Genomic DNA, 13,308 nt, shown 5'->3' on the forward strand with positions numbered 1-13,308 from the left:
GGTGCTCAGGCTTGTGGAACTTCTGTCATTGAGAAGGCCATGAGGATGGAGAGAGGGGCATATGTAGAAATAGAATGTAATGATAACACAACTCCAACTCACAGGACTGGGGTCAAGTTAAGTCTGCACGTCTTAGTGAGTAAGAGGTGTGCAATGTCTTGCAAAGTTAGCCTGGTTCAGCCTAACCCTGTATTGTCTCTCATGCTCCATGCCCACTTCTCCCTGGACCACTTATTCTGAGTTTCTGTTCAAATACCTTCAGATCTACAATGAGGATATTCTAGACCTGCTGTCCCCATCTAGAGAACGATCTCAAATCAGCATACGGGAGGACCCCAAAGAAGGCATAAAGGTGCGCTGTTCCCACAGAGGTGGGCATGTTGGGGGCTGGGGAAGAGGTCGGAGTCCAGTGTTTCAATCAAACCCAGACACGCTTTTACAGTTCGTAATCTTGCTGTCTTGGACTCTCTCTTGTGCTTCACTCTAGTCTCTGATACAAAAGCATGCTGACTTCCAGCTCTTTTCTAAATTAAATGTCTGGTGATTCTCAAACCTACTCTGTGGTAACTTCATTAGGATCTAGATTTCAGATCACAGCTAATTAAAGCTCTCAGTGAACTGATAACATTAACTCAAACCCTGATTTTATTTAAAGTAACTAACACATTACTGCAGTTCCCGTAGCCAAACTTCCTTGCTGCATGCCTTCTCCCAAACTTAAAAAGAGGAAAGCTACAGCAAAATGGCTATGGCAGGAACTGGCCGTAGATATGAAACTAACCTCTGTCTCGAAGTCCCCCAGAGTAGGCCTGAAGTCCATAGATGGGTTTGGGGTACGGTGTAGGGAAAGCTTGTGCTGCTGTTTCATTCTGCATCTGGTCTATGGATAAATTTAGCTTTTGTCTCCAGGGCTTGTCAGTCATACTTCATTAATATGAAACTCCATTTCCAAATGGTGGGTGGGTTGCTGAGTTCCACGCGTCCAAAAACCTTGGCCATATGTAGTATGTGTTCTAGATGGATGCCTGGAATGGAACAATGGTTGTCATATGCATCTTTGCATGCTGGCACCCTCAGAGGATTTGCTTCTGTATTTTAGATCAGGCATGACTCATGTTAGTGGCAGCATTCTGGACTCATAGGTGGAAATTAGATGTGCTTACTTATAAGCTGTTAATGCAGCTCTTAGTTGGCACAAGTTTGGACCTCTTGGTGAGCATTAATCTTTCTGGTAAAGTCTGTTAGACTACAGCAGAGTGCAAATGTGTTTTCTCCTTACTCTTTTGGTTTGCTAGTTATGGTCACAGTGGCATAGAAGCAGGGACTTGGTCGGAGACATAAAGTACACATCTGTGATGTAGTAAATAAAGGCTGAATATTGGGAGGCAGGGGAAGAAAATGAAATCCAATTCTTTATTCTTGGCATAGATTGTAGGATTAACGGAACGGGATGTGGCATGTGCCCAAGATACCATCCTCTGTCTGGAGCAGGGAAACAATTCCAGAACCGTGGCCTCTACAGCTATGAACTCTCAGTCCTCGCGGTCCCATGCAATCTTCACCATTTCAATCGAACAGAGAAAGAAAAGTGACAAGTAAGAAAGCGATAACTCCTTAGGTAACAGTTCTGATTCAACCCTGTCTCTTGTCAATCTGAGATTTCATACTTGCCTATCAAAAAGTAATCTTTCTAACCATTACTGGTTGACTTGCTCTAGAAAAAGCTGCATCGACGATATACAGTCACTGGACTCTGCTAATTTCAAAAGCTAGTGGCAGTACTTTGATGTGAAATGCACTCTTAAACCCATTCGATCAGCTCTGATGTGAAATCCCCTCCATCCTGCTTGTTGCTCGCATTCTAACTACACGTTAGCTCAGGAATGTAACTTTTCTGTCTTCTGTAGGAACAGCAGCTTTCGCTGCAAGCTACACCTTGTAGATCTTGCTGGCTCCGAAAGGCAAAAGAAAACCAAGGCTGAGGGAGACCGACTAAAGGAAGGTAAGGAAGCACAGTAACTTCAGACAGCTTCAGTAATGCAAGCTTATGCTCTTCACATCTGACATTCCTGGAAAGGACAAAATATAGCACACCACTCTGAAATCTTGACCTTAAAGGTGACACACAAAGGGGAAAAATACTTGTTTTTGCTGGGTTTTGAGGTATAAGGAGAGCTTGAAAGGTCTCTAGTAAAACGTTCTGTTTGGCTTTTATGTCAGGAATATATCCGGCTTTGTCTTCTGGACTCTGAGGGCTGAAGGACTAGCTAGATCATGGCTTCTTAAGTGACTGAAACATATGCCATTGAGGGCGAAGCTTTTTGGTCTGATTATCAAACACTGTGTTATTCGGTTTTTAGCTCAAGTGCATGAAATGCTTTTGAAGAAAAGCTCTCTGAAAGATTCATATACCTTCAGTTTATGGCTGATCTTCCATTGCAAATCTCCAAGGAATCCAGCAAAAACAAAGACCAAAAAAAAAAATATATATATATATATTCTTCTTTTTTTTATCCACTAGAGCAGCGGTTCTCAAACTTATTTGTGTCTTTGTGCACATGCTTCCTCCCCTGCAACTACATATACTACCACTCAGCTCTGAAGGCAGAGTGGAGAGCATGCAGCAGCACAGAAATAAGGGTGGCAATGTAAAAAGTGATATTTGTCAATATAACTTTTCACAGCAGACATAGCACCCCATGGCCTTGCTTCTGCCACCTGACGGCTGATAGCCAGAGCCCTGCTGCCTCCCAGTGACAGACTGGGTGTGGTGGTGGGAAGGAGAGCCCAAGTGCCAAGGCTCTGGCCGTCCTCTTTATCCCCACCTACCAGGTGTGCTGGCCCTTCTGCCTGAGTCCCGGTCACCTGTGGCTGACAGCCAGAGCTCTTTTTTTAAATCCACACATTCCTGAGCCTCCCTTGGGAGGCCTGCCCCATAGTTTGAGAGCTGCTGCATTAGAGGACTCATCCAGTTCTTCCTCTGTAGTCACCTTTTAAAATCAGAACAAGATTCCTAGGGTTGGTGCAGAAGAAGGGGAAACTTGGAGGAACTCATGCTAGCCACTGAAGAGGAGTAGGGCTCTAAGTAGATTTAAAACTGCTATTCACCTTTGATCATAAGGACATTCAATGAGATCCAAAGGCAGCCAATTCAAAACTGATACATGGCTTTTCACACACGACAGAAGATGTTACTGCTACAAGATATTGCTGAGGCCATTAGCTTAGCAGGATTCCAAAAAGCATTCGACATTTAACTTGGATAACAAAATATCTTGTCAGGTTTCAGAGGGGTAGCTGTGTTAGTCTGTATCAGCAAAAACAATGAGGAGTCCTGGTGGCACCTTAGAGACAACTAATGTATTTGGGCATAAAGCTTATGCCCAAATACATTTGTTAGTCTCTAAGGTGCCACAAGAATATCTTTGCTTTTACTATTATAACTCATCAGAGGGGTAGCTGTGTTAGTCTGGATCTGTAAAAAGCGACAGAGTCCTGTGGCACCTTATAGATTAACACGTATTGGAGCATAAGCTTTCGTGGGTGAATACTCACTTCGTCAGACACCTAGTAAAAGCTAAAAATAAACAAGAGCTATGGAAGAAATATAAATCCTCAACTTTGGGGCATAAGACAACCTCTAGTGAGAATTAGGATCAAACTTTCTCTGGAGCAAGTTATTCCATAACTACCCACTGTAGGGTTTCTTCTTCTGAGGCTGTTGATGGTGTTCACAGTCAGAGATGGGCACTGGATTAGATGAGACGTGTTGTCAGTTACTACATTACATTCCTGTGTTCAACTAGCAAAGTATGGGGAAGGAAAATGTGCCTTGTCTTCCACTCTTGCCATCACACTGTAGCTGATGTCAGCATTGACGTTTCTGGGTGGAATGGATCTAAGATATAAGGGTAGAGGTCCAACATGCTAAAACATCACTGCCTGCTATGCTCTTTATGAACCTTTGACTGTACCAAAATAAGCCATCTGCTGCACTCTGATAATGGAGTAGGAGGTGAGAAGGGCAGATACTGTTCATCCTTGGCTCTGGTTTTTAAAAAAAAATCTAAATCTAGTAGGATGAGACTGATGTTCATTAAGTCAGAAATATAGGGCTGGAAGAGACTTCAGTGAGACAAGTCCAGCCCCCTGTACTGAGGCAGGACCAACTAAACCGAGACAGGTATTTGTCCAAACTGTTCTTAACCTTCAGTGAGGGGGATTCCACAACTTCCTTTGGAAGCCTATTCTGGAATTTAATTAGCCTCATAGCTAGTTTCCTAACATCTGACCTAAATCTCTCTTGCTGCAGTTTAAGCCCATTATTTTTTGTCCTACCTTAGTGGACATGGAGAACAATTGATCACCATCCACTTTATAACTGTCTTTAATGTATCCGAAGACTACCATCAGGTCCCTCTTAAGTTTTTTTTTCTCTTTTTCAAGACTAAATGTAACCAGTTTAACCTTTCTCACAGTCAGATTTCCTAAACCATATATCATTCTTCTCCCCCACCCTCCCAGGGGACTCTTTCCAGTTTGTCCACATCTTTCATAAAGTTTTGCACCCAGAATTGAACACAGCACTTCAGCTGAAGCCTCACCAGTGCCAAGGAGAGCAGGACAACAACTGCCCGTGTCTTAATATGACACACCTATTAATACACTTCAGAATTATATTGATCTTTTTTGCAACTGCATCACGTTGCTAGTTCATATTCAATTTGTGATCCCCTAAAACCTTAAGATGCTTCTGCAGTGCTACTGCCTAGTCAGTTATTCCCCCTTTTGTAGCTGTGGATTCCCCCCACCCCTTCCTAAGTGCAGTACTTTGCACTTGTCTTTATTGAATTTCATCTTGTTGATTTCAGACCAATTCTCCAATTGGTCATGGCCATTTCAAATTTTAATCCTGTCTTCCAAAGTGCTTGCATCCCTACCAACCTGTCATCTGCAAATTTAATAAGCATGATCTCCCCTCTAGTAGTCAAGTCATTAATGAGAATACTGAAAGTACCAGATCCAGGTCTGACCCCTGCAGGACCTCACTAGATATACCCTCCCACTGTAATAGCAAATCATTGATAACTACTCTTTGAGTATGGTCTTCCAACCAGCTGTGCACCCATCTTATAGTAATTTCATCTAGACCACATTTCCCCAGTTTGCTTATGAGAGTGTCTTGTGGGACTGTCAAAAAGCCTTATTAAAATAAACATAACATCTACTGCTTCCATTCCCCACAATCCCCTAGGCCATTTACTCTGTCAAAGAAGGAAATTAGGTTAATTTGGCCTGATTTGTTCTTGATAAATCCATGCTGGCTATTCCTTGTAACCCTGTTACCATGTAGATACTTCCAAATTTATTGTTTAATAATATGTTCCAGTACTTCCCAGGTATCCAATTTAGGCTGACTGGTCTATAATTCCCTAGGTCATCTTTGTTCCCCACTTTAAAGATATGTACTGTGTTTGCCCATCTTCAGTCCTCTGGGACCTCCCCCATCCTCCAAGAATCCCCAAAGATAATTGCTAATGGTTTAGAGATTGTCAGCTAGTTCCTTAAGTACCCTAGGATGAATTTCATTAGGCTTTGCTGACTTGAATACATCTAACTTATCTTAATATTCTTTAACCCCATTCTTTCCCTATTTGGGCATATTCAGTTGGAGCAAAGAGCAGGTCTTTAAAGAAGAGTTCCCCAGCCATTCTGACTAGGACAACACCGAAGGTTATTAACCTGCTGTGCTTCATATGGCTCCACATAGCACATCTGTTCTGTAGCCATGATCATATCCTTCTTCATTAAACCTCTTATGCAAACCCGTGGGAAGAAGGCATAGGGTGGGATTTTCTTCTGGGAACTGGAGCTTTCTATGAGGACTAAACCTCTCCATTTTCTACGTTTTGTGGCCTTTGTTGGCAAGTATAGGACATAAACAGTAATAAAGCAAACCTCTCTGTTTGGTTTAGCTCCTACTCACTTTGGATATTGTTTGTTTGTGTGCAGGAATCAACATTAACAGAGGCCTCCTATGCCTGGGGAATGTAATCAGTGCTCTTGGTGATGAAAATAAGAAGGGTGGTTTTGTCCCTTACAGAGACTCCAAGTTAACACGGCTGCTGCAAGGTAAGAGTATAGTTCTTTTCTATAGTTAAAAATAAATATGTAACAAAATAATACGTCAAGGGCTGTGTAACCTTCAGGACAAGTCTTACATTCCTACTGACCAGATATGAATGTATTGTTTGTGCTTTATTCCACAAACCTATGATCCTTAATCCCTCTGTGTTTTTGTTGTCTTATCTTCGACTGCAATTGCTTTGGGGTAGGGGCACAAACAACTCTAACTCTATCCTGCAGTGACACCATAAGGAAAAAAACCATGAGAAACTCTAAACTGCCTTTTTAAAATGCTTTAATCTGGAGGCACAATCACTAGTATCAACAAATCATAACTGAATGGTTACTGCACCATGTCACTACAGGGCAGAGCTAAGATGCTGTGTCCCTTAACAGTACGTTTACACCTTAATATGTGTGGTGGTTTATTTTTTATTTTTATTTCTTAAGTTTAAACTTAACTCTGAATTTTCTGAGTTTATAATGCTTGTTTTTGTGATAAACACATTACAAGAATGTTGTCATTTACCCTAAATTCCTGATCTGGAATCTTTAGTCTTGTCTTCATCTTAATGATACTTTAGTCTGGGAATAAAAAGGAAATAGCTTAATTTACTAAATTAGTTTTTAGTCTTCCTTTTCACAGTACAGTAACTTGCTACATAAAACCATTTTTCATGGTATTTTATATCTTTCAAAACATGGACTGTAAGGTACCATAATCTTCTTAGTAAGAAACCCAGTTGAGTGAGCTGAACTTGAGCAGGGTCACTTGTGCCCTTCTCAGGAGACTTATGGCACAAAGCTGGATAATACATACTCTGCGTGCAAAAGTAATAAGCCATGCTGGGCAGCTCATTGCCAGGGGGAGTATATTTGTTCAGATCATCAAATGCTTCCTTAAATTGAAGAAGAATGAAGTCTGATCTGATGTTTTGGCTGTCCAGAGTATCCATGAAATTCCATCTTTCAGGGGCGCTGATGCAAGCAGAAGTAAGAGTACTTGAAACATTGATATTGGGAACTGTGTAGCTGCTTCACATGAGAATCCCGTCAGGGGCATGTGATGTCAAACACCGGCATTTGGAGTAGAAACAGGAGGCAAAATAGCATATGTGGAAAATGTTCTTTAACTTCAGGGGGGGGAGAAGGAGGTGGAGGTGACATATTTCCGTGGGGCTCTTACTAGTTGTAACCTGGAAAGTTGCTTTTCTTACCAGTGTTTCTTGTAATGGGAGAAATCAGCTATTGGGTATTACATGAATAGCACGTTGGTCAAAACCTCTTGTCTGTGTTGGCTGTTGTGTTTTATGGGCCTGGTGCACTCTTACAGCTCTGGGTTTTCCATCACTAACCCTCTTTGCCATTTTCACTGTCTCAATAATGCTCTGTCCCATTCTGTTTCTATTCAGATTCCTTGGGTGGTAACAGCCACACTCTCATGATTGCGTGTGTGAGCCCAGCAGATTCCAACCTAGAAGAAACCTTAAACACTTTGCGCTATGCTGACAGGGCGAGAAAAATAAAAAACAAACCGATAGTCAACATTGATCCTCAGGCAGCTGAGCTAAATCATCTAAAGCAGCAGGTACTGGACACTTCCCTCCTTCGGCTGGAGGCTGGAAAACATGTGTTGTGCATAGCAAAAGTGAGAAAATCCTCACTGCACCAAATTCACAAAAGAGAAATACACTGAACTCACTTAGTATGGGTCACCTTAAAGAAAATTCTTAAATGTTTCTTTGTCTGTATGGAGTGGCCTCTTCTCTAATGCCACATGCTTCTTGAGATTCTCCACTATAAGTGTGCTGCAATTGGAACATTTCTCTTCTCCACTGTTAGATTGGGCCTTCAAGGTCACACTTCGGTCATGGCCAAGTGTTGGTGTCAACTAAAATTTACATTTCACATGAATTTGTGCACTGGACACACCATAAGAAATGTCACTCCCACCAAAGTGCAGCCATCTCTGGAGTGAAGTATGGCACCTAGTCAACACTACACAGCTATACTGCCCAAGTTTAGGATAGGAAACATAGAAAGGTTCATATGCAATCAATTGTATGCAAATCTAGTTAATCAAATTCTAGTTTGTCTAAAACATAAGGATAATGCTTCCCCCTATTGTCCCTACAAGACTACCAGGAGCTCCTCAGTGAAGATAGTTTATGTGAAAGGCAACATTGTGCCATCAAATAATATTGGAGCATTGGTTCAGGACTGATGAAGAGGGAAAAGCTCCCTCTTCATTATTAATGTTAATTCCTGCAGCTCCAGCTCTTTCTTAGAGATCAGCGTGCTCTGGGCTGATTAAAAGTTGGTTAACTTTTTCTGTTTCCCTCTAGGTACAACAGCTGCAGGTCTTGTTGTTGCAGGCCCATGGAGGGACACTCCCGGTGTCTATCAAGTAAGACCTATAGACTAATGCTTAATGTAACTAGAGGCCTTGATTCCCCACGTCTCCACCTCCCTGGCTGAGACTAGATCTCTTGCACTGAGGCTCTAGACTGCACTTGGTGCTAAGATAGGATCTAATTTTGCCACTCAAGTATCTGTCAAGGCCTCTTTCTCACTCCTTTGACACCCTCACTAAATCTCATTGCACCAATGTTTCACTTCCACGTGCAGCAATACCCTCTGTAAGAATGCAACAGTCTAGCTGTAGTAGAGGAGGCAGGGGGAGGAACTTGATCAATAATGGTAACATTTTAGTAGTGTAAATATCTGCCTTTCAAGAGGTTGCTAACAAACACTATGAGCAACTGACTTTATTTCCCCTCTAGCTTAAAAAGCAAACACTAGCAAATCCAGGGAGGAAATGATGTGTGTATGGGTCTGTTTTAGAGAGTTCATCGACTCCTAAGTGAATGCCATTTCTCGATTTTAACACCAGCCACAGTGATGCTACCTAAATAGTATCCACTTGTCTATGTGATATAGTAACTATTTAACTTTTATAGTGCCTGGAGGTCTTAAATTCAGGATTTGGGTTTTTCCAGTTATTTCCTTCTCTTAAACTGATCCAGCCCCTGTTTGTCATTATTCTGTTGGGAAATGTGCAGAGAACTTAAATCTCACTCCAAAACTTTACTAAAGTTGCAGTTGAGCTGTAGTTGGCCTTGTTTGACTGGCAGCTGCTGGGGTTACCCATAAAACTTGGCTGAGCAGGCCTCTGACCCTGCTTTTTAAATTGAAGGGTAGCATTTTACTGACCATGTATTTCTCAGACACCTTGGATAAAATCCCTTGTACTTCCTCCTTCCTACAGGACACTTCTGCCATATAGTTTCTCAACCCATCACCCGAACTGTACATTAAAAGCAAGCAAAGATTACTTTTCCATCTCCCTAGACTGTACCGGGAGTTTTATCTCTTCCATTTTCTGTCACAGTTCAGGGTGACTCCACCTGCATCTCAGCAAGGACGCCTACCCTCAGGGTTCCAGCTCCCCAGCTGTTGCCTCTCTCAGGCAGAGATGTGTGTCTCTCACCCTTCTGACCAGGGTATTTCCAGGTTGTACGGTTTCCTGCCTTCATTGTGTATTTCCCAGCAAAGACAGTCTGCTTAAACAGACTTACTTGCTTTCTCTAGAGTCTGATACCAGAATGATTGCCACAGATATGTGACTACACGATTCTTTTTAAGCAAGCCTACTTTATTCTTAAGATTAAAAAGCATTAGGGAGAGAACCTATTTAAAAACAAAAGAACCTACAACATATGCTAATAGGGGGTTTGGTAAGCTTAAGGTCATGCCTACATTACAAACTTATGTTGACTCAAGTCATGTTGGCACACAGCTGCTGCAGTTACTACATTGCTTGTTGCATGCATACTTGGCTCCTTCTGTCCAATGGTGTGCATAAGCACACCTGGTAAGTGTACTGATGCAGAGTGCAGTGCTCCATGGGTAGGTATCCTGTTGTACAACTTGCCACCGTTCAGCGCACTGTCTTTTGGGAAGATGCGTGATGGGTCCGAAACAAGTCACACAGGAGTGACTGGGAGCATGGCATCAACGTACCAGTTTGCAATTGTCCGCATCCCATACTTTTTGTGACTTTTGTCAAAAACCTGTGACCCTCCTTGCTGTCTGCCATCTCTGACAGAAGCATGGAGCCTGCACAGCTCAGCACTATTGTCACGAGTGTTGCGAGAACAGGGTATGTGATCCTGGAGTATTTGCAGAGCCACAAGAAAAACTGAATGAGAGGGAACGTGACATTTCCTTGCAGGACAGATTTGCTGTGGAACATAGTGAGAACCAATTCAAGGTTCTTCCCTTGCTCATGAAGTCCTACACCGGCCATCTCAACAGCACCAAGGAATGAATAATCTACCAGCTCAGCAGGTGCAGAATAGCAATTGAATGGGCTTTTGGTTGTTTGAACGGTCATTGGCATTGTTTACTCATAAGATTGGACCTCAGTGAGGAAAAAAATCCCAATAATTAGAGCTGCCTGCTATGTCCTGCATAATATGTGAAGCAAAGTTGGAAAAGTTTCTGCTATGGTGGAGCGAAGAGGTGGAGCAGCTGTCTGCTGAATTTAAGCAACCAGATATATGGGCTATTAGAAGAGCTCAGTGCGACGCTATGTGACTCGGAGGTTTTGAAGACTGTTTTTAACAGAGAGCCAGAGTAGGGTATGGTGGTGTGGGCTGTCCCTGTTCTTTTGTGCTCTGGTAAGAATCATGTGTTGGTTGCTGTACATATAGGAATATAACCTTGTCAATGCACCTATTAATTTTGTTTGTGAATGATCCTATGAGTTGTGTAACAAAAACAAATACATTAAAAACTTAATAAATTAAGAGAACAGAACTTCTGAAGGGGCAAGGCCATTCAGGTCCATTTTGGCTACATACGTACAGCGACCCGTGAAAGTCACAGTTGGTGAATGTAAAGCTGTGATTGTCATTAATGTTCCCTGGGGTGGAACGGAAGGAGTAGTGCAGCAACCCCTGATGCCAGGTGAAATGTTGAGGGGGTGCATATTGAGTTCTCAATGGGCTGCAGAGGGAGACGAGCACAGGATTGTTGAACATGCATGTTCACCACTGTGCAGCACCTGTGTTTTGCTGCCTGAGAAGCCCTAGTGTGTCCTGATGCATCTCCCTCTCCTTTTCCTGCTGGGACTCCTGGGCCTTTCTCCTCTCCGCTCTTTCCTTCTTCAGAATGTCCACAACGTTCATCCTACAGGTTCTGTGCTCACAGTCTGATGCAGCACTAGTTTGCAGGATCTCATTGAACATGTCCGCCCGAGTCCAGTTCTTTTTCCTCCTTATCTGGCTCAGGTGTGGAGCAGGAGACTTTGAAGGCCACAATGGCAGCAGCTGAAGATACAAACCATTATCAGCATGTTCGCTACAGAAAGCAAAACTTAAAATGTTGATCTCACTCTCCTTGCTCCCCTAAAGTTATAAGCACTACATTCTCACTTTTTTGCTTGGGATTGCTTGTGAATGGTGCCAGTCGCATCACCAGCCATGGTCGGTATGGCCTGCTGGAGGATGTGGAAATGAGGAGGGAATTGTTTTGTTGCATGATTCTAGTAGCATAGGGCAATGGCACTGAATACTGGCACCATTTTCCACAGATGGTGACTTTAGCTAGCATCTCACTGCTGAGGGTAACAAAGGCAGAGAACACAGCTGCTGCTTGTGTCCTGAAGCTGCCCAGACCCACATGCTGCTAGCCATGTACTGCAATAGTGTCTGCTGAAGTTATTGCTGAGGGGCATGGGAAAGTGTCCTATTGCGGAGGAAGAAATAAAGCAGCTCTCCCTAGGAATCTTTGGCAGAGTACTCCCATGAAAGTTTCATCATGAGCTCTCAGGAGGATTCAAGGGCCATCCCTATGTACATACATAAACTGCTCTGCATGCCCCCACATAATCCTGGAGGGGAATGAAAAGCAGATAGCAACTCTACCTCTTTTTTTTTTTTTTTGGTTGTACCACTACCTATTCTAGTATGACTAAATTAAGACTGTGTCCTGCTACTTTGAGGGTGCCAGCCTTGTAATTGAAAATAATGGTTCCTTCCCCTGTATCAGGCTTGTCTATGTTGGACTGTGGTGGAATCAAAACAAAAAACCCAGGTCCTGGCTTGCTGCACAGCTGGGTTCCTTGGTTGCCTGTCCCCCATACTCCTCTTCATCCATCATGTCCTCACTGTTCATGGCAGGGACCTGTGACTTGGGCCCCTCAGAGATATCCCCGGTGCTGTGGGGATTGGTGGTGGTGTCTCCATCAATATGGCATGCAGCTTTTCAGAAAAGCAGCAGGTCTGTGGCTTGGCACCAGGTTGATCATTGGCCTCCCTGGCCTTCTGGTATGCCTGCCACTGCTTCTTGGCTTCTCACACATCACTGCTGCTGGTTCCTGTCATACCTCTTCTCCTGCATCCCCTGAGTAATCTGCTCATAGGTGTCAAAATTTTTACGACTGGTCCATAACTGTGCCTGCACAGCCTCTTCTTCCCACAGGCCTAGGATATCCAATATCTCCTGTCTACTCCAGGCATGAGTGCATCTGGAGCAGGTAACCGACATGGTCAGCTGGAGAGTTGCTCTCAACAATGGAGAGCTACTAGGTGTGATCGCCAAGCCCAGCAGTCAGGAAAAGGAATTTCAAAAATTTGCAGGGCTTTAAAGGGGATTGGGGACTTCAGGATCTCTGACTCCTGGGCAGTGGAGTTCACAATGGTGACTAACTAAGTCAGTGTGGAGCATTGTGGGACAGCTGCTAGAGGACATTTAGTGTCGACATAAATAATGCAGTGTCTGCACTTGCATTGTGTTGATTGATTGTCGCTCTATGCTTGTCAGGGAGCTGGTGTGACTATGTTGGCCTATCAGGTTTCTTACAGTGGTGGGAGACCGATTTTAAGTGTAGGCACATGCACAACTAGATTGACATAAACTGCTTTGCATCAACCTAACTGTGTTGTGTAGACTAGGCCTTACGTGTATTTTTGGCAAGAAGAGTCTTTCAACAGCCCCCTGGGGCTTCCTTATAGTTTCCAGTTCATAACTGCTTTAACTGAGAACAAATACCCTCATGACATGTTTAGGCCACCCTTTATAATAATCCAGGAGTTTTTGAGCTGGAGTTTCCAGAAGCAGGTAATTAGAATACAATGGGTGTCTGTCTCCCTCCCTCCCTCGTTCCCTCCCCAAAGG

The 13,308-nt window shown here is 43.2% G+C and overlaps 1 protein-coding gene across 1 annotated transcript in view; it reads left to right on the plus strand.

The window, feature by feature from the left end:
• Positions 1 to 13,308, plus strand: part of KIF4A (kinesin family member 4A) — a 37,851-nt gene that overhangs the window by 4,557 nt on the left and 19,986 nt on the right. Inside the window, exons 6-11 of the mRNA XM_054038963.1 lie at positions 263 to 352; positions 1,429 to 1,595; positions 1,908 to 2,002; positions 6,013 to 6,132; positions 7,539 to 7,714; positions 8,472 to 8,533. Of these exons, the coding sequence (XP_053894938.1) occupies positions 263 to 352; positions 1,429 to 1,595; positions 1,908 to 2,002; positions 6,013 to 6,132; positions 7,539 to 7,714; positions 8,472 to 8,533 (710 nt within the window). The remainder of the gene's footprint in view (positions 1 to 262; positions 353 to 1,428; positions 1,596 to 1,907; positions 2,003 to 6,012; positions 6,133 to 7,538; positions 7,715 to 8,471; positions 8,534 to 13,308) is intronic.

The sequence above is a fragment of the Malaclemys terrapin genome, chromosome 9, assembly GCF_027887155.1.
Source record: "Malaclemys terrapin pileata isolate rMalTer1 chromosome 9, rMalTer1.hap1, whole genome shotgun sequence".
In the NCBI taxonomy this organism is placed as follows: Eukaryota; Metazoa; Chordata; order Testudines; family Emydidae; genus Malaclemys; species Malaclemys terrapin.